The sequence below is a fragment of the Chlorocebus sabaeus genome, chromosome 10, assembly GCF_047675955.1.
Source record: "Chlorocebus sabaeus isolate Y175 chromosome 10, mChlSab1.0.hap1, whole genome shotgun sequence".
NCBI classification, from domain to species: Eukaryota; Metazoa; Chordata; class Mammalia; order Primates; family Cercopithecidae; genus Chlorocebus; species Chlorocebus sabaeus.
This window is the reverse complement of record NC_132913.1, coordinates 78,982,871-79,008,106: the sequence shown is the minus strand read 5'-3', so window position 1 is coordinate 79,008,106 and position 25,236 is coordinate 78,982,871. Positions and strand designations below refer to the sequence as shown.

The following is a 25,236-nucleotide window of genomic DNA, read 5'->3' as shown; positions in this document are numbered from 1 at the left end:
ATTCTAAACATCCACAATTTTAAGAAACATACTCTCTATCCCAATCCTTAGACAACTTCTTCTGAGGTATTCTGTAATGTGAAAATCTTAAGAAAACATTAATCACAAACAAAGCCAAATTATAATCATGAATATGCATATGAATAAAGGAACAAAATTTCTATGATTTTTGTAACCCCAGTTACAAAAGTACTATAGAAGACAAATAAACTTGTGGAGATTATTCGGTATTTTATCTAACCCTTAACACTTTCCACACAGTGCCTAACACATACTGTGTGCTGAAATATTTGTTAAACACGCTGAAGTAGGACAAACTGGCACAACCTTTTGTATTCAAATGCTATGGAGTTTTCAGAAAACAAAATCTACTTATTTTGTGATTTGAAGTGGAAAAAAAACAAAGCAACAAATGCAGAGCTAAGTAACCATAAGGCTGATACCATCACTACAACAGTAGTAAAGATGTACTGGCTCTCCACTGTAAGTCATTGAAAGAGCAAAAATTAGGTACATTTGTTAACATTAACACACGCTTTATTCAAGAGATAATATTCAAAGAGTTAAATCCTAAGAGTTTATCCACCCTACAGTAAAAAGGGGAAGTGGGTACCACTTACGACATGTACATAAATTCCACCTTTACATTTCTGAATAAAACTGTAATTGTTTCTTTGATAGAGCTATTTCTTAAAACTTTTGCTAATAAGGCTACATGAACTGTGTTCAGAAACTTTGACAACATGCACACTCACCCCTCTCAAAGTTAGTACCCAGGATTTTCACTCCAGGCTGAGTACCTGTTAAGTAACGAGGACTTAAGACTGCATGTTACTATATAATTCAATTTGACTCACCTCCAGTATGTTTACAATTTTTTAAAAATGATCAGATCAATGTTTATTATAACGTTATAACTCTCTCAAATTATACTTCAGTATTTAACATGGTAGTTGCAAAAAATAAATATTCAAGGCCCCACTTTTAAATTTTCCTCCAATGTAATCCACAAAGTTGATAATACATGTTAGGAGCACTACTCTAAAATAAATGTAGCTTTCTTTTAAAATTACTTGTTGAAATATAGATTACATTCTATTCCACATTCTGATAAGGAATCTGTTTTTCTGGTAATACAACAAAAATTTGAGATGAGTCAGTCCTTGGAAAATCTTAATGGTAGTCACTCAACAAAGTCAATCATTCTGAGAGCCACAAACACTCAAAAATTACTGCTAGCATTGACAAGTTCTTGTGTTTTTTGATAGTTATTGCTTTAGTTGGCAATATCTGAATACAAGACAAAAGAACATCTCCCATTAAGCCTTATGTTAAATATTACAAAACTTATACAGAAGATAGACTCATAGAGGCTATAAAGCTGATGTAACTCACCCATGAAATGGGTGCAGGTTTTTTAGAGGCTATCCAATAATCTTTTTGCTCTAAAAATAAATGCCCCTACTTTTCAGTGTTCCCATTCTTCAACAGGAGACTTGAGCAGCTTAACAGTTTTGCTATAAAAACAAACCATTCTTCTTAACAAACCAAGAATATAAAAGGAAACCCAATAAAGGACATACTTTTCACAGTTAACAATAAATAAAAGTGCAGTAAGTGTTCAAGTAGGGCATGTAGTATAAAAACTACACGTGAGTATTTAGCATAGGTCATCTTTTAAAGGCTCTCCGAGGGTCCCTGCCATTACTGATTGTGGTCATCACTGTTTGATTACTAGCGGTTCCTTGTAGTTGTGGATTTATAGGTCCCCGGCCATTGCTTCTGCCAGCATGTGAAAACTGGTGTCCCCTTGATTCAGGGCCAGTGTGAACACCATTTCCTAAAAAAGAATACAAAAACTCATCACTATTTTCAGAGGTAGTCTATAGAAGTAGAACTATCTTAAGTGCCAACACGTTATTAATGCTTAAAAATATTAGGTAAAGCACACACTTTCATCTTCTTACTGAAAAAAAAAACACTCAAGGTGGGCTCTAAGTTTTTCCAAATGTATTGCTATAAATACGTTAACTTGATGCTGTATTAACAGAGAGAAAAAAGCCAACTTGGGCATCAAAATTAGAAATTTATTAATAGAGTAAAAAAATGCATTGCCTACACTATAAAAGTAAAACAAAGGGCAAAATAGTGAATATTGGAATTTGGCTCAAATATGATTAATATCTCAAAACAGACAATGTTATTCTAACTTTTTAAAGGCAAAGATGGAGTTTCCCACAATGTGATCAGCTATGCCAAGACATGTAGCCTTCAAGTTAAAACATGAGCTGGACAGGCTCAGTGGCTCACACCTGTAATCCCAGCACTTTGGGAGGCTGAGGCAGGTGGATCATTTGAGGTCGGGAGTTCAAGCCTAGCCTGGCCCATATTGAAATCCCATCTCTATTAAAAATACAAAAATTAGCTGGGTGGTAGTGGCGCACGTCTGCAATCCCAGCTACTTGGGAGGCTGAGGCAGGAGAATCATTTCAGCCTGGGAGGTGGAGGTTGCGGTGAGCCAAGATCACACCACTACACTGCAGTCTGGGCAACAGAGTGAGACCCTGTCTCAAAAACAAAACAAAACCAAAACTTAAGCCATCCTAATGAACTCCAATCACAAAAGACTGACCTTTCCTCATATATTTAAGAAAAAAGACTTCAGAAGACCTTTAACAGGGCTATAGGATCATAAACATGATGTCTGGGGGTCACGTTAAATGACATTTGAGAGTCATTAGCCTTTAAACGGCTCAGCTCATCTTTTAAAGCAGCAGCTCCTTGTACATGAAAAATTAAGGTGAACTATGACTCTAAAGATAAAATGCTTTCAGTGCACCAAAATAACCAGTAATTCTGCGTCTACTATAAGTAATCACTAGATTACAGAAATTTTATAGGAATCAATTTTTTAAAAAGCATGGTATCTCTTCACAGATATCACCAAAACCTAGAATTCTCAATAAATTGGCTTAAGTTTATCGACCTTCTAGAGAATCAGTCGTTTGGGGATTCCCTGTTTACTGGCAGTTCATCTTTATCACTAATTTATGCCTAAAGACATTGCTTTTCATCTAAATCTTTATAACTCTCTTAATTCTTACACCTGATCACAAATGAAACACACAAACAAAATCTTACCCACTGGTCCAAATGTACCTGTACCCATATTATTATTCGTGGAATTATTCTTCTGTTCACTCTGTGCCTAAAAAAAAGTTTTTAATTTAACCAAATGAGAATAAAAACATAATTATATTATTACAACATTACTATATCCTTTCTTTTTCAAAGTTTTGGGGTTTTTTTTTTTTTTTTTTAAATTTTAAAAGATTTTGCCTAGGTCATTCAAGGTTAAAATGTTAAGAAATGTTTCCCAAACCTTTCAGAGCTCTGTTATATCCTATTTCCTGATAATTACTCACCACACCACGAAGTGCAAAATGGCACATATATCTAGTAGATCACACCTCAGATATACATCCTCACAAAACATACAATAAAAATTAAGTATTCTTTTAAAAATTCTCATTATACTGAGTATCAACAGGGCTAACCTAGACACAGAATTGTAACACAGTCAAAATTAGCCTAATCATAAAAGTATACTACACAATTACCCCTTTGTTCTGCTGTCCTCGATAATCTGGGTTGGGTTCACTGAAATTTGGCACTTCTGAATAAACCATACAAAATCTGAAAGAAAATAAAGAACAAATTAAATGACTTCTGAAATAAAGTCATCAACCCTTCTTTATATAACATCTCTAACTTAGGAAAGAGCTTATGTGTCAAATTAATAGCAACAAACTATCTGTTCATTTACAACAAAAACTTCCCAAATGATTACGTCCCATAAAACATCAAATATCTGACTGTCTACAAGATATATAACATTCTATTTTGTATTTAAATTCTTCTTTAGTGCTGAAAAAAATAAATCACGTCAAAAATCAAGGACACAAAAACAACTCTGTCCTGTTTCTTCACAAAAGCTGATCAAAGGAAAAATAACATGAGAGTGAACCATGTTTAGGGTTCCAGGGTGGTTTCTCCAGCAGTGGTAATGGATTTGCACCGATCCATTCACCCACTCCCATTCAGTCCCTCTTTTGATCGATCACTGTGGATCTGCAAAGATAATCATTTAGGATTAAGAGTGGTTTCTGGCAATAAATAAAAACAGGCTACATAGCCACCAGTTTATCTAAGTGCTTCCTGTAAGTTGACCATATAATGTGTACTAACATTACACAGAAGCATTTTATTAGCACCTCACCATACCGAAGACAAATCAGAACCAGTTTTGGTAAATCCTAGACTGACCCTGACAAAGAGCAGTCATTAAGAAATGAGTGACCTCTAATGGTTTTTCACATAACTGACCCTCATTATTATCAACACCTCTGTATGAATACATGAAGGTCAGGACAGAATCCTGAACCTTTCAGTAACAGACACTAAGACCTTTCATAACATATAACTCTATGAATACTACCCTAAGTGAATTCTAACTTTCCTTCTAACAAAGGCAAAGTGTTAAACGTTTCTGATCTTTAAAAGCTAGCATGATCATTTCTTTTCCTTCATTATTAACCACAGGTTCTCCAAATAAGTATCTTATTCCCTCAGTGGAGAACAGTTTTCCTTTTTTTATTTGGTGCCATTTGTGGCTTCTCTCTTTAAATATCTTCCAATTTGACAGGCATTAAGTAGATGGCTGAGCATTAACCAAACAGAATGGACTGATGATTTGGCTCACTGCCTATACCATACTTTATGAATACAACCCAATGTCTAGGCTAACATGGAGGCTGAATTACCTTACACCCCTAGAGAGGATGGCTCCTCCAGGTCAGGGTGGAGATCATTACCAGGGTAGTAGTGTATGGAATCTCGCATTGCGGCTGCCTGCACCGCACCTAGACTGTGGATAAATAGAGGACTTCAGTTTTCATTGCTGCAAGTCCTTTTAACATGAGTACATATTCACCCATAACCATAGAAAAAGAAAATTTAAATGTATGGCCTGAAACTTGGTGAATCACTAGCTTCATATCTGGTGAATCACTGTAAGAGAGAATTTACTTCAAATGGCACTTGTGACACCTAAAAAATGAACATTTCTAAAACCTACAGAAATGCTCCCACTAAGGCTGGTCTCAACTGCAGCTTCCTCTACCACTCTTTGCCAGGAAAAACTGACACTTTCAACCACGCAAAACAGTACTGACAAGTGTTACATTTGTATACACGAAGTTATTTTTTCAATTAAGCTACCAAAGACACTCAGTTTACTAGTCAAAAAAGCCAAAGAAAAGGTTTACAGTTCATACCTACCACTTATTCCGTAGATATTTACAATGTATGCAATTATACAATATGTATTTTAATACTTACTCCCCAATTTTTTGAAGTTCACCACCCCTTCCAGTATAAAGTGTCAGACATCCTTTCCACATGGATGCATACCTAGAGAGAAAAGAAACATTACTTCTTTAGAAATATATTTATTTTCTTCTATTTAAATCAAGTAAATCGTCACACTATATATTTTTTGTATTAAGGTAGAAGTGAGGATCAAGCCCTCTCTATCCACCATAGTAAATCAAATACAATAAATCTAACTTTGATAACTTGCTATTTACAAAAGAATACAAAAATTCTGTTGAATTTTGACATAATTACCTAATCATAACAAACCCTAGAAAATAAGTCTTTTTGCAAAGCAAGCATTATTATACCTGATGATCACATCTTTAGTCAATCAACAAAAGAAAAGCTTTTAATTGCACACATTTAAACAGAAACTATTTTTCAGCCACAGGATATGTAAAATCACTCTAATGTTTCCTTTACAGTCTAGTCAAATAATGATATGTTTTTCCTTCTGCCTCCATAAAAGACACAGGATTTCTAAGCTACCAAAGATCTGGTAGAATTTTAAAGTGCTAAAAAAAAAAAAAAAAACCTAAGGTCACAAATCTTCACCTATCTGCCTTTCCAAACATGCAATTTTTAATACCACACTGGGTTTGTAGTAAACAAGCTGGCAACTGTTTACTCCAAACAATTTTGAAAGCAGACAGCATCGTTAAATAAAATAATCCTAGATAGATAAACAGTAAATTAATATTATAAAATCAATCCAAGGTTTGGTTCTCAATGGTTCTTTGTAAAACTACTATGGTTACTTCTTGACTTTAACTTATTATACAGTTCTCTTAATTTTAATAAGGGTTATTTATTAAAGACACCATTCACCACTCTTAAGTTATACAAAGTGTGGCTTAGGAGATAGTGCATTAACATTTCACCTTACTAAAATAAAAATTAATGCATATTTTGAGAAAAAATTTGGTTACAATTAAAATATTTAACATTCACTTTAAGAAATGAGAACACTGAGGTGTTTTCAGGATATTCTGATAAACATGTTGATATTTGAACCAACCATTATTTAGATTTTAGGTATGCTTTTCTTCAAAAGCCATTTTTCTTAGATTCAACCAGAATTTAAGGGCCTTAGAATGGGCCAAACTCCAAGCTGAGTGTGTTATTTTGGTAAATAAGGTATAATTATTCCCATTTCACAGAAGAGGAAGCTGAAGTATGAGGTGTAGTAACTTCTCAAGGTCATACTGTAGTAAAGAGTTTCTTTAGTTTTTAATTTTCATTTAAATTGTACTCCCAGGTAACTGTTCCCCTTAAAATTCTAGATAGCTAACTAATAAGTTTAATTTTCCAATAATTTTTTTGATGGAAACACCTATGACTGTCACTACAGAACATGAAATACTTGAAATAAGATGCTGTTTTTAGCATAAAAAATACTTTTAATCATTGGGTGAAAAATATTTGGGGAGCCAAAAACTCCAATTATACTACTCAATCCTCACCATACTTCCCTAAGTAGGAATTCTCTTTTGTTTTTTAAAGATGTGGAAGTTTAAAAAACATAGTTACTGTCATGAGTCAGTGTTATGAGAAGAAAATGTCTAAGTCCTGACTCTCACTTCCTGCTTTGATGACACTTTACCTCACTTCCTGAAGATGTTGTAAGCCTGTAAGGTAACATCAAGGAGCTCTAAACTCCTACTCAGTGCTTTCCAATACTTCTAAGATTCTACTTATTAGGCCAACATCAATCTCCACCACTTTCCCTGCAGTTATGATAAATTATTACAATTTTATTGATCTCAAAAGTTTCCAAATTCTGTTTCCAAGATCCTTTTCTGACCTTTTATCTTCCTAAGATAAAAATTTGGTAAATCTCTATAAGCAATCTACTTTTTTAAAAAAAAGTTGTACTGTTTTTTAAAGCCACCAATCTGCCAACTGACTCTTTTGGATGAAGGTATTGCGGATGTCTTTCTGTCAAACATTTTGTGTATCCCTTTGGTTTTTGAACAATATCCACCTTACAACAGAAGACACAAGAAATCATTTTGGAGAATGAGCTTTCCAGATACTGTAAAGTTTCCCTCTTTTTCCAAGTACAAATTTGACATATCTCAGAAAACGCTAAATCCTTTACCTATAATTTTATGTCCACATTGTCTAAATAACATAAGTAAAATATTGGCCAGGATTTCAAGTCATTAAAAATGGAGGAGGGGTGGGAAACAACTGAGTGGCAACTATACTAAAGAAAACAACTTATAACAAAGAAAAAATATGGACTATATCAGTCTCCTAAAAAGACTCATTGACTCTGAATAGAATTAAAAATCTATGCCGGGCGTGGTAGCTCACGCCTGTAATCCCAGCACTTTGGAAGGTGGGGGCGGGCGGATCACCTGAGGTCAGGAGTTGGAGACCAGCCTGGGCAACACGCTGAAACCCCATCTCTACTAAAAATACAAAACTTAGCTGGGCGTGGTGGCACACGCCTGTAGTCCCAGCTACTTGGGAGGCTGAGGCACGAGAATCTCTTGCTTGAACCCGGGAGACAGAGGCTGCAGCCAGGAGAGCGAGCGCCACTGCACTCCAGCCTGGCGAAAGAGCGAGACTCCGTCTCAAGGAAAAAAAAAAAAAATTTAAAAATCTACTTAACCTGTAAACCGGGGTGTAGGCGCGGATTTCCCAGCTGAAACCGACTGCCTTTCACCGCAAAGGTGTGTTACATCCTAGCGCTGCCCACCATCCAAAGTTAACACCAAAGGGGCTCAAAACTCCTCAGAGTGGCCCACAGAAAAGGCGGGGGACTTCAGGGCTTGCCAAGATCCCGGGAGCCGGCCAATCCCGATTCTGCAGACTGCTACGTCCCCGACTTTTTTGCACACCTACCCTCTGGTCAACCGAATAATATCCCCTGGCTGTATAAGACCTCCGATCTCATCCCACACGGAAATAGTGATGCTGCCCGTTTTATCTGCTACTTTGCACGATCTCACTTCATGGCCGTCTTTGGTTTTGGTCACGCGTCCTGTGAGGATTTAAAAATCAAAGGGAGGGGGTGTTAGATAATGAGGACATCCAGAAAGGCTAACTCCTCCTCCGGTATTTTAATACATCTGGAAGGTGGAAAGTGACCAAGCCCAGGGCTCCCGCCTCAGGTAGGATCCGATCTCCGGCGGAGGCCACAGGAGCCACGTGGGTGGGGGAGGGGAAGGAGGGGGAGGGGAGCCCCGGGCGCGCAGCGGCGGCGCCCCTGTCTCCCGCCCCGGGACGCACAGCGGGCGGTGGAGTGGGCTGCAAACCCCACTTACCTATCTCCAGGACAATAAAGACGACATTTAAGTTTTTCATTCCGGGCTTAATATCTCTTATAAAAATAAGTGGGTCGTTGACCCTATTCATATTGGGGCAGGTGCGGCTACGGCTGCGGAGACGCGAGTGGGCAGGGCGGGGTCAAAGCTTCCCACCCTCCCGGGACAGGGGCGAGGGCAGAGGGGCGACCTTGGGCAGGGGTGGCGACAGAAGGGGCAGAAAGCGGTTAGTCAGGGACCGGGGAAACCAGCCCGGACAGCACTGAGCCTAAAAAAAGAAAAAGGGAAGAAAAAAAGGGCTCACAAGTTCTAAAGAAAAAAAGGCGAACCACTCCGCAAACCAACCCCGCTCCCAACCGGGCGACAGGACGGCAAGCGTGCTAACTGCCCCGTTCTTTGGATAAAAGGGAAAAAAAAACGCAGTGAGGGGACACTTCTGCCCTGAGTCCCGCTCACTCACACGGGCGCGCGCCCAGCCTGTCCCGGGCTCCGGGAAAGAACGGGTTGTGACAGCGAAACGGGAGCGGAGACAGAACACCGCACGCCCAGCGTCCCAAACAGCGACTGATGAACACGCCCGCGCGCCGGCAGGACCCTCGGCCCGCCCCGCCCCCTTTGTGACGTCACGCTGCGTCGGCACGCCTGCTGCCACGCCCGCCTGGTGCGGGGGAGGGGAAGCGAAGAGGCGGGACCCAGCCGCCGCTGCCCGCAGAGCTTCCCTCGCTCCTCTCCGGGGGCTGTCAGCGCGGGCTCCGCCCCCTCGTCCTTCCAATCGCTCGGCCCCGCCTTCCCCGCCCGCCCATTCTCCGCCCACTTCAGCTGTCGCGGCGCAGTGGCAGTTCTGCGCCGCCTCGCTTTCGTGCTGAGGTCTTCTGCCGCTCACTGTCCGACTTTGGGGTTTTCTTGCCTTTTTTCTCTCAGAGTTGAGCCCCTACCCGGGCCCTTTAGTCCCTCGGTGACGAGGAACGGTGGAGTTTAGAACCTGTGAGTACGTTAGATAGTTCGCAGTCGAGTAAGAACAGAGTTCGGGCAAGGGCGGCTGGTCCGGGACCAAGGGAAAACACGCTGGGATGGTAATAAGGTCAGTGGCTACAAGGCTGAAAGTTTAGCACCAGAAGGGATTTGGAGATCAATTCAACCGCCTCATTTCAGGCATACTTAAATTGAAACCCAGAAAGGTGAGGTAATTTGCAGAAGGTCACCCAGCAAACCCTGAGCAGGCAGGACTGCAACACAAATGTCGAACGTGGCCTTCCACTGTGTAATACTAAGCAAATAGACACGTAAATTCCTTTGTAGACTTCTCATCTTTCCTTACCCCCTGCCTCTCATATTACACACCTTCCCCATTTTGCCTTTCTTTTACTTTGCACTTGTTTTTGTACATCTAAAAGGAATTAATTATTCAACAGCAGTGGGAACCCTTGAAACATAATCTGGGGGAAAAAATCAATAAAGTTTTCTTTATGTCGCGTAGTTCTAAAGAGCATGTGCTTTAGAGACAAACCTGGGCTCCAGTTATTTACTTGTGAGACCTTTAGGTCAATTGACTTTTATTACAGCTTTTTAACCATAATAAAATGGGGATCCCTGCCTCGCAGAAGGTTGATTAAATGGATCATAAATTGTCCAACTAGTGCCTAGCCAATAGTACATACTCAGTATTTTCCCCTTTTTAATCCCCGTTTTACAGGCGATGGAACTTACCAGAGACCAGATAGCTAGAGAATGGCTGAACTGGGTTTTGAATCTAGTCAATCTTGACCCCAGAGCTCTCCAGCCTAAAGGTAATGTACAGACTTAGCTTGCAGTGGTGTAATTATAAGAGTCAAAAACAGACTGAAGAAATAAAATAGCAGGATAAAGTAGTGGGGCATTAAAGAATCATCTAGTTAACTCTTGGTGGTAGTAACAGAAATGTTGGGAAAAGTGTCAGAAGCCTTAATTTTTTCCCTACTTTTATGAGTATTTTCAGATGAACCACCACTTCCCAAATATTTGCAAACAAGCAGCATAGATATTATAGCCCTAGAAAGAATTGCAAAAATTGTCACAACATTAGCAAGAGAGTCTAGGCATTTTTAAGGAAACAGAAGCTTCCATTTCATGAACTAATAAAGCCCAAGGTGCCAAAGACACTGATGTCATACTGGAAAGTGGTGTAAAATAAAATTATAAGCATGGTTTCAACATCAAATAAAACAAATGATGAAACATGCCAGTTAATGGCAGAACTAGTGTCCAACCTCAATCCCAATCCAGATCAGAAGCTCTGATTCTACCATGGTTATCTGGCAGGACTTGACACTTCAGTTGGATTGTACTCAAAGCTGTATTTTCTTACACAGGCAAAATATTCTCACAGAAGCAATATTTAAGGCAGAGCTCTTTTTTTTTTTTTTTTTTTTTTTTTTTTTTTTTTTTTTTTTTTAAGGTTTGACAAGATCTTCAAGAGATTAAGAATAGACAGGAAACCAATTAAGAATGTTAAGAGTTACGGCCAAGAGTTTGGATAAAGAAAGTTTGCCACTCAACTCTCAATCATTTGCCCCCAGAAAAGGGATTAGGTTGGGCTGTTCAGACTAACTGTATGGACATTTTATAAAAAGGAATCAGAAGCAGAAAATCAAGCGCCACAAAAGCAGAAGCTGGTGCTCCAAGCTGTGGCTCCGCCCTTCCCTTCCTCCACAGGAGAGAACTCAGCTGAACACCTACTTCCTTCCCTACCAACTCAGCAGTTCTCAGAAAGGAAATGGCAACCATATGCTTTCTCATTAACCAAAACCAAAGGCAGCCTTGAGAAACAAGATGGTCTGGACAATACAGAAACCCTTTGGCCCAGGCTAGTTGGTTTCAGCTACCGCTAAATCACTCCCAAAGGTGTGGTTAATAAAAAGAAAAAGGAGAGGTCAAGAAGAACAATTATTGCTATGCAGGTATCTTATATTACCATTCAGTGAAATAGATCTGCCACTCAGTCTACTCATTTAGGTCATAATGATTATATTACTCATTCTTTAATACATACACAAGATTACTTCACGGTCTTCTTTTCTCTAAGGATGTTGTTCTTCAAGCCTCCATTTTTCACAGCCTAAACATAAGCTTACTCTGAGATAATGGACTCTTCCACTTTATGCCCATAACCTCAACACCACGTTTTAGTGTAAAGATGCTTGCTGAGATCCACTATAATACAGAAAGGCATCCATTAGGATCCTGCACATGGAAGGTTCTGTTATCTGGGTCCTCATTGATAAAGGTTTTGTTGTAAATTTTACCCAGTGCTCAGTACCCATGCTCACTCACAGGTTTTGGTTTCTGGAATTACCAAAATTATTTTCACTTTGTTTGCACTATCCATCTATTTAAAACTATTACAACATCAATGAAACAGTTGTTTGTACCAAGTACTGTTTGATTCTAAATATCTTGTATAGTGAAACTTAACAATTTTTAAAATTGACAAGAACCACAGTGTGCTCACTCACCATACAGATATAATCCACTTTGTAACATAATTGGCAACTAAAAAAAAAAAAAAAAAAAAAAAAAAAAACCAATGGTCTTTTCTTAATTTTCCTAAAACAATTTAACCAAAAGACTCAGAAGTAATGTTTAGTAATGATTGCAACAATAACCACATAAATCATTCATATAGTGATAAATGCTAATACACTGAGCATTTGCTGTGGGCCAGGCATTTTACACTTATAAGGACTTTACACTTTTTTGGGTTTTGTTTTTGTTTTAGAGACAAGGTCTCACTCTTTCACCCACCCAGACTGGTGGCAGTGGCTGCACCATAGCTCACTGTAATCTGGAACTCCTCTGCTAAAGTGATCCTCCAGGTTCAGCCTCCCAAGTAGCTGGAACTACAGGTGTGCACCACCACGCCTTAGCTAATTATTTTATTTTGTGTAGAGATGGAATCACACTATGTTGCCCAGGCTGGTCTCAAACTCCTGGGCTCATGCAGTCCTCCCGTCTCAGTCTCCCAAAGTGCTGGGATTACAGGCATGAGCCACCAGGCTTGATCTGATGTACACTTTTTGATGTGTTACTTATGTGAAGTAATTGATCCCATTTTATAATAAGTTATGGAGCTTGCATTTCAAAATAACTGCCTGTTACATGTAATAACTTTTTCTACAAAACAGGTTATTTGCCCTAAAATACATAAGTTTGTTTATCTAAATGCGTAACTGGATTTTTCAAAGGGTTTCTAATTCACAGTGATAAGTGCAGTGAACATGTTATCTGATCCCCCAAATCTGATTGTGTGGGGATTGTGAAATCTACTTGTGAGGAATAAATCTGTAGTTTCCCTGGGGAAGAAATGCATCCCTAAATGGATTAATTCAACTCAGCTACATTATCTTTATTATTATTATTATTATTATTTGAGACAGGGTCTTGTTGTCACCCAGGCTGGAATGCAGAGGTGCAATCACAATTCACTACAGCCTCGATTTCCCAGGCTCAAGCAGTCCTCCTGCCTCAGCCTCCCATATAGCTGAGACTGCAGGCACATGCCACCACACCCGGCTGATTGTTTTTATTTTTTATTTTGTAGTAGAGACCAGGTCTCGCCGTGTTGCCCAGGCTGGTCTCAAACTCCTGGGCTCAAGCAATCCTCCTGCCTTGGACTCCCAAAGTTCTGGTATTACAGGCATGAGCCACTGTGCCCAGCATCTTTTTAATGACATTTAATGACAGAGTGAACAACTTTGGCTTCTGTGTTCTAAAAGGCTTTTCAAATGTATCATACCTCAAATAGCTACCTGGATTTATTGTTTATTCAGGTTAAGAAACAATATTATTAGCAAATAAACAAACTGAAGACTGATGGGACAACATACAGTGCCAAGATGCTTCAAAAAGAGTTGCTTGCTACTGTTTTCTGATGTTTCCCCTTGTCCTATTAATAAAATGAATAAATAAATAACAGTTTTGAAAAACCCAGCTGGCCCAGTTGCAGAGCCCTGTTCCTTAACAGGACCTACAGGGAGTTTGTGACAGTATGTATAGAGATTAATATCATGCCTGACATGTTGGAGTAGAAGGCTTGGTATCTCTTTTTAGAATTCTGACTTACTATTGTGGTTTCTTTATAATAAAGATGGATACCTTTTCTTATTTTGGAGCATTATCAAGCTTATATACATGCACACAAACATATGCCAGTAAATCACCAGGAAGAAACAGTAAATGCTTTCAAACAAACCCCTAATTAAGAGTATTACCCATAGGAGCATAGCATATCCCAGTTCTAAGGATGCTTACAGGTAATGTACGCTAACCCTTTCACATTGTGTACAAAAAAAATACAAGCCCAGAGATGTTAACATGATTACCACCTAGAGCCCCTAATGAACTAATGGATCTCAGTAACTTCACCAAAGGCTGCTAATAATCACAAAAAGAGAGACAACCAGTCCAAAACAATTAAATCAGTATCTCCCAAGGTGGGACTCGGTCATCAACATATTTTAAAACTCCTTAAGTAATGACAATGTGCAACCAAGTCTGAAACCGTAGGAGGCTAAGATTTTTTTTTTTAATAATTTTATTTGTTTTCCAAATACCTATTAATATGCTGGAGCAATGTTTCCTTTATATTAGTTAGGGAAATCCTGCATTGATAAATTTCTAGGAGTGAAATTATTAAGTATATATTTAAGACTTCTGATATGTATTATCAAATTACATTTTAGGAATTTCAAAAGAGATTTGTACTCCATTTGCCCTTTGTATGTATGCATTAAATATAATTCATTAATTTATTCAACAAAATTTTATTGAACTGTTACTACATGCCAGCACTGGGACTATGTCAGTAAAAAATAATACAAAAATCCCAGACTTCATGAAGTTTACACTGTAAAGAGATAGACAATAAAATAAATAAGTAAAATTATATAGTATATACTAGTGAAAAAGCAGGGGAAGAGATGGGGATTTAGCAGGTAGGAGTGTAGAAAGTGGTGAGGGAAGGTGATATTTGAGTAAAAAAACAAAGAAGGGGAGGGAGGGAGTCAGGTGGGTATCTAGGATAAGGCACTCCAGACATAGGGAGAGCCATTGAAAAGACCCAAGTATCTCTGGCTTTTTCCAGGAATAGCAAGAAAGCTGCTGTAGCTGAAGCAGTGAGTAAGAAGAAAGTTTAGAAGATGCAGGGACCAGGGGAGAGGGCAGGGATATCATATATGAAGATTTTGTGCTGATTTTGGCTTCTTAATTTGAGACAGGAATCTATTAGAGTGTTTTAAGCAAAGACTTGATACGCTAACCTCACTTAACAGGGTCACTCTGACTGTTGGGTGGAGAGCAAAAGGAGCAACAGTCGAAGCAGGAAAATCAGGAGGTATCATATTAATCCACTTGTGATGAGTGGTGGCTTGCAATAGGGTGGTAGCAGTGACAATGGTATAATGTGATTAGCACCTGAATCTATGTGGAAGATAGAGCCAACAGGTCCACTGTCTGGCTGCAGTGGAGCATGAGAGAATGAGATGAGTCAAATATGACCTCTAGATTTTGATTCCGAGCAACTAGTAGGATGGAATTGTCATTAACAGAAATGGGAAGGAATACAAGTGGAGCAGTTAGGGGGATGTGGAAAGATCAGGAGGATCATTTTAGACATAAGAAGTGAGATGGGAAGAACACAACAAGGTGAGTGGTGTGTTGGATGCCAGGTGAATCAAATGTTTCTGGGAAGAGGGGGTGATAGTTGTGTCAAATGCTGCTGATCAGGTGAGATGAAACAGGATTGATCACAGGGTTTAGCAAAAATGAATATCATTGGTGACTTTGACAATGAAGTTGGTGAAGGATGAAAGACTAAGTTGAGTTCAAGAGAGAACAGAGTTCATAAATTGGGAATATGAAAGTAAGCACATATAGCTCCTCCTAGGAGGTTTTTTGCAAAGGACAGCAGAGAAATTGGCTAATCACTTAAGGGGAGAGTGGGACAAAAGAGGTTTTTTTTTTTTAAATGTGAAAGAAAAATAGTAACATGACTGTAGGCTGAATGGCATTATTCAGGATAGAGAGGGAAAAGTCAAATTGCTGAAAACAAATCCTTGTCCTTGAGTAGGTGAGAGATGATGGGAGCTAGGGCTGCTGTGGAGAGGTGAATAGGCGCATAGAGGGATTTTCTGGAACAGGAGGCTGAGTTGCTATGATGGTAGGAGTGTGTGAAAGGTCTTTTCTGATAGCTACTATTCCCAATGAGATAAGCAAGATCATCAGTTTAGAGTGAGAATGGGGAGGAGGTGCTGGAAGTTTGAAGTGTAAGAAGAAGTTAGAGTCATTGGGGATGTGGGAGACTGAATGAAATGGGGAAATTTATTACAATTTTAGAAGCCAACTAAAGACTCATGTGAAGGAAATGAACCGCTAATTTAAAGTTGACGAATGCACATGGTTTTGTATTTTTCTTCAGATACATTCATCTGTGAAAGTTTAGGCACAGACCAGGCTGAGAGTTGGATTTTACCAGTATCAGAGTTTTGACAAATGATAGTAATCCTGGTTTTTGCAACATTTGTTGTACACATCTTTCCCATTTGTGATTTGCCTTTTCCTTTTATCTGTATTTTTAGTGCAGAAACTTTATATTTTTATATCTTCAAATTTATTGTCTTTTCCTATCATGTCTTCCATTGCTTTCTTGCTTGAGGAAATCCTTCATCATGATGAGATGATATAAACTTTTTTCTATACCTTCTTCAATTTTTATGATTAAATATTTACCTCTTATGTATGCTGTGATGTAAAGCTCTAATAAAATATTCATCAAAAAGTTACTTTATTTTTCCAATGTTATTTATTAAAGAAACAATTTCTTAGATTTATTTTTAAAAATATTGTCTATTTTTTCTATTTTATAAACTCAAGTTCCAGTTTATCACTTTTATCTGATTTATCTGTCTGTTCTCAGTATTTAACATGCTCTGACTGTTGTATGTTTATGATTCTTCAGCATCTGATAAAGGCAAATACCAACCTCCAGACCCCTTTTTTGTAAACATTCTTTAATCATTCTTGCTTACCTTATTTTCCTAGACTATTTTGTCATGATTTAAAAACAGACTTTTCTCGGGATTTGTTTGGAATTGAAAGAAACCTAACCACTAATTTGGGACATGCCAATTTCTTTATAATATTCAAGTTCCCCATTCAAGAACCAGGCTATGATCCTCAATTCTTGTCTTTTAAATTGTACTGGATTGATTACTCATTCACATTTTTAATATATTTTAAATCCCCTTGAAATCAGAGTTTTACTTTGATTTTCATTTTGCTAGAGTGGTGATTCCTCAAGTAAGTTCCCCAGAAAGAAAAGAGGAAGAAGGTACCTTCTGATACTTTACATATGCAAAAATGTCTAATTTGTTTCTCACATATTTGGGGCAGATATAGAATTTCCACTTGTAGTTTTTTTGTCTTAATATTTATCATTAAATCCAATGGATAGAATGTTCCTTGAAACACCGATTTTAGAAGGGAAAAAAATGAAAGAGGCCGGGCATGGTGACTTACACCTGTAATCTCAGCACTTTGGGAGGCCAAGGCAGATGGATCACAAGGTCAGGAGTTCGAGACCAGCCTGGCCAATATGGTGAAACCCCGTCTCTACTAAAAATACAAAAATTAGCTGGGCGTGATGGTGCACGCCTGTAGTCCCAGCTACTCAGAACACTGAGGCAGAAGAATCGTGTGAACCCAGGATGTGGAGGTTGCAGTGAGCCAAGATTGTGCCACTGCACTCCAGCCTGGGTGACAGAGCAAGACTCCATCTCAAAAAAAAAAAAAGAAAGAAAAAAACCTAAGTGTTATAAAAGGAAGATTAAGTTAGTGTACTATTACTAGGGAAGTATATGTAATTTTATAAATGAGGTCAATATACTGATAAGGAAACAAGTACATGCAAAAAAGAAGCTACATAATAATATGTATACTAACTTATTACAAAATAAAAACATATATCAATAGGTCTTTATTACAGATATATATAGTAAATATAGATATTTACTATCTATAATAAATACAGATATATGTTACTATATATGTATAGAATCATTTTCATACTATATATATAGATATATAGATGTATTTTCATACTATATATATCAATATATTTTATCTATTTTCATACTATATATCTGGAAGAACATACACCAAGTAATAACAAATCACTATGGGTATTAAGATGTGGGAGAAAAAGAACTTTCACTTTTAATTTTATATACTCTGAAATTATTTGAAGTTTTAAAATGATGTTTTATTCATAGGTGTACAGTTTTTTATAGCCAATGTACACATTTATTTCACCTTTTTTATGCTTTTATTTCACTTGACATGGTTGACCACATCCCTTTTGTACAACACTGGGTCAGGCATTTCTCCTATGTATTCCCGTAACACATTGTACATATCCCAATTACAGGAATTTTCACTTAAATTTATAATTTCCTCTTTATTTGTGTATTTCCAAGGAGACCAAAAAGTCAGGTACTTTTCCTGTTTCTAACTTTATGTTTTACCTTTCAAAGTACATGTTCAATAACTATTGTTTGAAAGTGTCTGTGTGATTTGAAAGGGAATGTGTATTATCTAGCATCTGGAAAATAAAAGAGGCAATGCTCAGAAGGCAGAAAAAGGAAGTGAACTAGGCAAGGTGGAAAGTCCTGAGGGTGAGCTATGCCCATTGGTTGAGCAGCCAAACCACCAAGGGAGCATTTCTTTAACTGCAGCCTAAGTAAGGCATAAGGAACAAGTGGAGAACAGTGAAAGAAACTGTGCAAGAGCAGTAAGAAGATAACTGGCCTTCTCCATTTAGGGGAATTCCACACCTAAGTGGAAATGTAAATGTCCTTCTCTGGTGACCTCGTAGCTCAGCTATCCCAAGTGGGTGGGATAGATAGGAGTAATGTGGAACCTTTGAAGGGGAAGTTGGTAGGCAAATACCACTGCGAAAGCAAGAGAGAGCTGAGTTCTTGGTTATTAAGGTAAAGCCTTAGCTATTCTAAAAAGGAAACACCAAGAAGCGTACATCTATATGCAGAGGCTTAAATAAGATGGAAGTTCATTTCTTCCTTGTGTTATAGTCCCAAGAAGAGCAATGCAGATTTGCAGGAAGACTATGAAGTCACTCAAGGACTCAAATTCCTTCCATTTTCCACCCACTATTCCCTTAGGTGATATCATCAGTGGGTTGTGGTCACACTCACTGGTTCCCATCTGTGGAAAAGAAAAAGAGAGGAACACCAAAGTAAGCAGCTTACTTTTAAAGGTAGAAATGACCCAGAAATTGCACATACCTTCAGCTTACATGTTACTTCAACTCACATCCTATTAGCCAAAACTTAATCATGTGGTCACATTTAGCTGTGAAAGAGGCTAAAGATGTAGTCTCTAGGTGAGTAATCATGTACCCAGTGTAGCCTTTATTTCTATGGGAAAAGGGAAGTACGGATTTTAGAGGAAAACTGTAAGTCTTTGCCATATGAAGAAACCAAATGTTGTGTTGTTAATCTAACTGGTAAAACTTGAAAGGCTAATGGCCACCAAATGCTGGTCTAAGACTACTATACATGTACAGTACAAAAACCAAGGACAGTGGAGGAAAGCATGCAATTTAAAGGTTTGTCCTTTAGTATGAGATAATATTCTTCCTGTTTTTATGTTGTATTTAATGAGATGGTGATGATGGTAGATAGCATTTCAAATGTCCTTTTTTTAAAAAAAAAAAAAAACCAGAGTATTGGCAACACTACATCAGTATATCCATTCCCTAATATGTGTGTGTGTGTGTGTGTGTGTGTGGTTGAGATTTTACTGATTCTTGAAATCTTTATCTGGGAACTAATGCTCCATGTGACAACCAAGCACAGAGGGTCAGCAGAGAAGGCAGTATTATCCCTACTCCTCCTTTAACATCGAAGATGGTTTCTCACCTCAAGAATAGGTTTTGTAAACTCTCCTCACTGGACCCACCATCATGTCCTTCTCTATATCCAGTTAGGTCCTCCCACCTCTGGACTCCCATAGTATTGTTTACATGGTTGCACCATAGCTGCAAGGTCTCTAAAGGCCTAGACTCTGGAACTAGCATAATGTCACTTTGGTCACATTCTGATAGTCAAAGCCAGTCATCAGCTCAAACCAGATTCAAGAATATGGACAGGTAACCTCTGCCTTTTGATGGGAGGAGTAGCAGCAGCATATTGCAAAGAAGCATGTAGACACAGAGAAGTGTGATTCATTTGGGTTGTGGGGGAAGGAGTCATTACTGTAATGCTTTTCCACAGCTGACATTTCCCACATGATAACATTCTATCTTCCAGCCTTCCTGTCATGCCCACAACTTCCTTTAAAACAAAGTGCAGTTCATACAGTACCTTGCTTCGTACTATATAATTCTGCCTCCTGGCTTCAAGAAGTCAGACTAGAGATAAGTACTTCTATTAGTTAGGATTAGGACTTACTTCAAGTGAGAGAAAACGCCAATTGGCTGGGCGTAAATAAAACAGAAGTTTATTTCTGGCTCTTGTTAAATACAGAGGTAGATTCTAGAGGTTTGGTATTGGCCTCCACATTATCAAGCCTATTCTATTTTGTAGCTCCATTGACTGTACTTTCCATTTCCAAGGTTGCCATTATTCAGAACAGCTGCCAAGGCTCCAAGCATCATACATCCCATTTCACTCAATAGAAAGGAAAAAGGCAAGGGAAAATAGAGCCCACTCTAATTCAGGATGTTTCCTAAAAGTTGCACACCCATGTTCCTCTTATATCCCATTGGCTTGCATTTACTCATATAGACACACCTGTCATCAAGGGGCATCGGGAAGGTGACTTTCTGGTGGCTGTGTCCCCAGCCAAAAATCAGTGGTTCTATTACTATGGAAAAAAGAGTAGATAAGAATGAAGATATGAAGGAAGTGAGGGAACAAACCACATAGGTATCTGTGGGAAAAAAGCACAGGCAGAGGGAAAAGCAAACACAAAGTTTCAAAGCAGGAGCATTCTTGGAAAGTTTGAGGAACATCAAGGAATCCAGCATAATTAGAATGAGAGGAGGGGTATCAGATGAGAATGAAGAGATAGCCAGGGGTCAAGCATAGTAAAGACCACGTAATGTGCTGTGAATAAGATATTCTAAGAATCCCAAAGCAAAGCTGTGTAGGGGTCCTCAAGACCACCTACCAGGTTCAATGATTTGCTAGGAGGACTCACAGGACTCAACATATAGTCCTACTTATAGCCATGACAGTGACAGGATACAGAGCAAATTCAGCAAAGGGAAAGGCATATAAGGCAAAGTCTGAGGAAACCAGTTGCAAGCAAGCCTCCAAGAGTCCTCTCCTAGTGAAGTCACACAAGAGGCACTTTATTCCTCTACAACAAGTTGTGGCAACAGGTATGAAATACTGCCTACCAGGGAAGCTCAAGGTTTTGATTGTGGGCTTGTTGCAGAGGCACCCTTTTCCTGGCATATACCAAAGCTCTGACTGCCAGAAGGAAAGCAGGTGGTTAGCATAATAAACTATGCTGTTTATACTAACAATTTAGACAGAGTGGGCCACTTTTATCATTTAGGGAATGGCCAGAACCCTGCTGGAACCTAAGTTTCCAGATACCCATCAGTAGCCAACCTTGCAAGGAGATTTCTAGGAATAGCAGTCTTGGGCCTATTGCTAATTCTTTCCTGAACAAAAGTACACAGGGAGGGATGCACAGAGCAAAGTGGTATAGGAACCAGGAAACTAAGCAGAGACTAAGCAGGCTCATAAGTTAGTAGAAGCAATGAGTAAATAGAAACCATGAACCAGATAAACTGAGACTTAGAGAGTACAATAGTAACAGAAGGAGGAAGCAGCAAAGAGAGAAGTCCGTGGGACAACAACCTCTATTACTGCTCTTAGGATAGCAGAGTTGCTATTAATATGTGATTCTGGAGACCAATGAACAATGCTCCAGCTTCACATAAGGCCTGATTATTCCATTAAAATTTTTCCTATACTTGCTTCCTAATGTATTCATATCCTTATAATAAATTGAAATCACCAAAAGTTAGAGGCATATTTGTGCTCCTTGAAACCTAAAAACACTTCACTAATACATCTAGGGTTTTGGCCATTGAAAAATAGACATTATAGAGAAAAACTAGAATGGTAGCCAAAGGATCACTGGCCAACTGGATAAAGAACCAAGATTTATACTGTGGCATCAAACCTCCACCCACTCCCCACCATAAAGCCCCTGCTCCAGCTACATCAAACTACTCACAAGTACATTCAAAGTACATTACTATACTTCTTTGATTTTGATCATGTAGTTTACTCTGTTTAGAATTCTTGGTCTTGTCATCCTCAAAAAACCCTGAAGAGCTTCTTTACCCAGCTCAAGAGTCATTTGCATTCTCTATGAAGCCTCTCTGACCATTTCTTCCCCATGCACTCTTGTCTAGCCCCTTCAGAATGAATCTTTATTTCTGTACTACTCTCTCAGCTCTTGGTGCATATTTCTGTAGTAGCACATATAAAACATATTGTAATTGATAATTTATGTGTCTGTCTCTGAATAAATTATGGTTCCTAGCACTTAGCATAGTGCTTCACAAGTGGTAATTCTTTACTAACTATGTATCAAGGAAATGAACGGATGAACGAACCAAGAAACAAATGCAATGAATCACATATTGAAGAGTTATGACACCAGGAATCAAGAACAAGGCTCCATGACCAAGACACCCAATTTTCAATTCTCATGCTTGAAACAATAATCTCTCTCATCTGTTCGGGTGCTTTTTATTTCTCCAAATTATATTGCTTTTGTACTACCCTAGTGAAGATACTATTACTTTACTCATGTTAAAGAGCTGTGTTAGCATTGATTATAACAATTTCTCTAGTGAGCAAGCAAATTATTTTCTTAAAAATTATGGCAGAACTTAAATATCCCCCAACTAAAAAAGTCTGATGCTAAATATACTTAACTCTAGAGTGTCTAAGTGTATTTATACAAGTAAGTAAACACACACAATTATTCTCCTGCTGTGAAAGTACTTTTTACCTCTAGTGGCTTATATGTGTATGCATATTCTTAAGTTAAACTTTTCAAAGGGGAAAAATTTCAAGTAATACTGATTTCACAACCCACTACTATGACACTAAAAGTGAATTCCCCAAGCAATTTTATAATAAAACCAATTCTAAAAGCTTAGACATGGTCATATCAAACATCAGATACAATCTAAATTTGTTACTATTTCCATGTTATTTCTTTTGAGTAGTGACCCTTTAAAATCTGATAGTATGTAGGTTTCCTTTATCTCCCTGAGAGTTATCAGAATCAAGGCCTTTGGTTAAATGCTTTCATCACCTGTTGTGGTTGTGGTGGCTATTGTTTTCAACATGCAAGAGGTTGCAAAAACTGAACTACACAAAATGGATTCCCCAAAACTGAAAAGAGATTTTTAAAAATAGCACTGTCTGAAATTAAAGCTCATTCGAATTAATTTTGAATTTCCTAGGTCAGCCATCTGAGAGAGGGCTTGCAAATGTGTATTGACGAGATTGAGGTGTTGCCCAATTCTCACATGTGTGTAGAGAGGAGAATGTTGTTGCAGAGTTAGAGAAGGAAACCAATATTTTTTGAACATTTTCTTTGTGCCAGGCTCTTAACATATGCTCTCATTTAATCATCACAGCACCCTTCTATCCACATTCCACAGATGAGAAAAAGAAGTTTGGAGAACGAGGCTCCAGGCTGCACACCTATTGCTGAGGAGAGCTGAAATTCCAACCATGTTTCTCCAGCTCCAGAGTCTGTGCCTCTACCACTTGATATAAAAGACCATGTGATCACATCACAAGCTACAAATAACTCTTAACTAAATGTAAGCTATCCTGGAATTCATCCCTAAAATGGAGTGATCTGCTTGGAGATTAAAATTAAAACAAACAAACAAAAAAGAATTAAACAGGGATCAGCAAATTATAGTCCCAAACTTGCTTGCCAAATAACCTAAGGCTGCTTCCAGTCTACAAGGGCAGAGTTGAGTAGTTGTGACAGAAACCAAATGATCCACAGAATTCAAAATATTTTCTTTTTGACCCTTTGCGGAAAAAGCATGCTGATCTGAACTCTGGAAGAGAACCTTTGTCAATCAATATCTAGCGTTGTCCCAGGAAGAGAGATTCAATGTGTAGCAGACACTGGAAAGCCTACCTTATATAAGTGCAAGGGGATCTGCTGACCCTGCCCCATTTATTCAAGTGAGTAAATTCCCCTTGCCATGACCTATTATCCATCAAGAAATCTCATCACAAATACCATTTTCTAAGTACCATAATAACTGAGAACAACTATGAAGAAAAACAGATAACAGATAATAGTTGCTGTGAAAATATGGCCAAATTGTAAATTAACAGTTTAATATGCTGGATTTAAAATCACCACACAATGAATTTATAATTGGTATGAAACTCTTAAGTAGATCTGATCATATCTAAAAAAACTGGTAAAAATTAGTTCCTGAACTTTGCCAGAATCAAAGATTAGGATTCTTATTGACCCAAAAAGACAGATAAATGAAGAATATCCAGGTTAAGAAAGCTAAACAGCCTCTCAATCTACATCAGTTTATCAGTATGTTTCATGCATTAAATTTGTTCAAAGAATAAATAAACTTAATTGATGAAAAAGGTTTATATGCTTTTCAGCAATTGTATTCACACTGTGTTTCTTACTTGTTTTTATACCATGATAGAATAATAGGATGGAAAACATGAGACTCTGCACTATTTTGAATAATTCACAAAAAATTTTGGAATAGAATGTAGATAGTTTAAGTTAATTAGATTGGCCCTATGAACCAATAATCTAATTTTCAAAGTAACATGGAAGAAGTAATTTTGGGTGACTAGCAAAAAAATTAAAGAAAAAGCTGGAAATAGTTTAATTATAAAGAGGGAAAAAAATTTTAAACTGAATAATCTTTAAAAAGTAAATAATTTCTTCTTAATTTGAAAATATAGAGAAATTGGTGACAGTGTACACTTCTGGTTTTAGTCTCTTTTTATATAAATGTTTATTTAGGACAGCTTTAAATTTACAGAAAAAAAATGCAAAGAAAATACAGAGTTCTTAATATACTCCTCATTCAATTGCCCCCCCATTAGTATCCTACATTAGTATGAAACATTTATTATAACGAATGAACCAATATATTATTAACTAAAGGATTCCCTCAGTTTTTATTTAATGTCCTTTCTAGATTGGTTTAGTTTACCCATCCCTGAACCAAGTAGACATTGGCAAGGAAAATGGAATTGCTGTGATTGATTTAATTAATCCAGGCCGACCACTGGCAGCCCAACTATATGCCAGCTAACCTTAAGGGTGAAGTTGAATGGATGTTGACAGGTCAATCACTATATTCACTACAATGATTTTCTGATGAGGAATCTGCTAATACATACTATGGGGAAAAGAATCCTAATTCATC

At 38.0% G+C, this 25,236-nt stretch overlaps 1 protein-coding gene and 1 long non-coding RNA gene across 3 annotated transcripts; one reads left to right on the top strand and one right to left on the bottom strand.

Moving 5' to 3' along the window:
* Window positions 1-515: 515 nt before the first annotated feature.
* On the bottom strand, window positions 516-9,277 carry NABP1 (nucleic acid binding protein 1). Of its 2 annotated transcripts, none has more exons than XM_007965691.3 (6): window positions 8,712-9,277; window positions 8,290-8,428; window positions 5,401-5,472; window positions 3,621-3,696; window positions 3,142-3,208; window positions 516-1,840 (listed from the first exon to the last, which is right to left on the bottom strand). In XM_007965691.3, the coding sequence occupies exons 1-6, from the start codon at window positions 8,800-8,802 to the stop codon at window positions 1,671-1,673; spliced, it is 615 nt and encodes a 204-aa protein (XP_007963882.1). In that variant the 5' UTR covers window positions 8,803-9,277; the 3' UTR covers window positions 516-1,670. The 2 variants fall into 2 exon arrangements, with proteins under 2 accessions (XP_007963882.1, XP_007963883.1); XM_007965692.3 differs by having other exon boundaries at window positions 9,172-9,277.
* A 273-nt stretch (window positions 9,278-9,550) lies between these two features.
* LOC119625322 (uncharacterized) lies at window positions 9,551-24,408 on the top strand. Its single transcript, XR_005241494.2, has 3 exons — window positions 9,551-9,695; window positions 10,405-10,498; window positions 23,437-24,408. It is a non-coding gene; the product is annotated as an uncharacterized lncRNA (long non-coding RNA).
* Window positions 24,409-25,236: the final 828 nt, after the last annotated feature.

Excerpts from the sequence above, each read along its gene's own strand:
- NABP1 (XM_007965691.3), bottom strand. The coding sequence starts at position 8,802 with ATGAATAGGGTCAACGACCCACTTATTTTTATAAGAGATATTAAGCCC. Across the intron at positions 8,429-8,711 it reads CTTTATTGTCCTGGAGATAG|GACGCGTGACCAAAACCAAA; the intron begins GTAAGTGGGGTT and ends AAATCCTCACAG. Across the intron at positions 3,209-3,620 it reads GAGGACAGCAGAACAAAGGG|GCACAGAGTGAACAGAAGAA; the intron begins GTAATTGTGTAG and ends ACTTTTTTTTAG.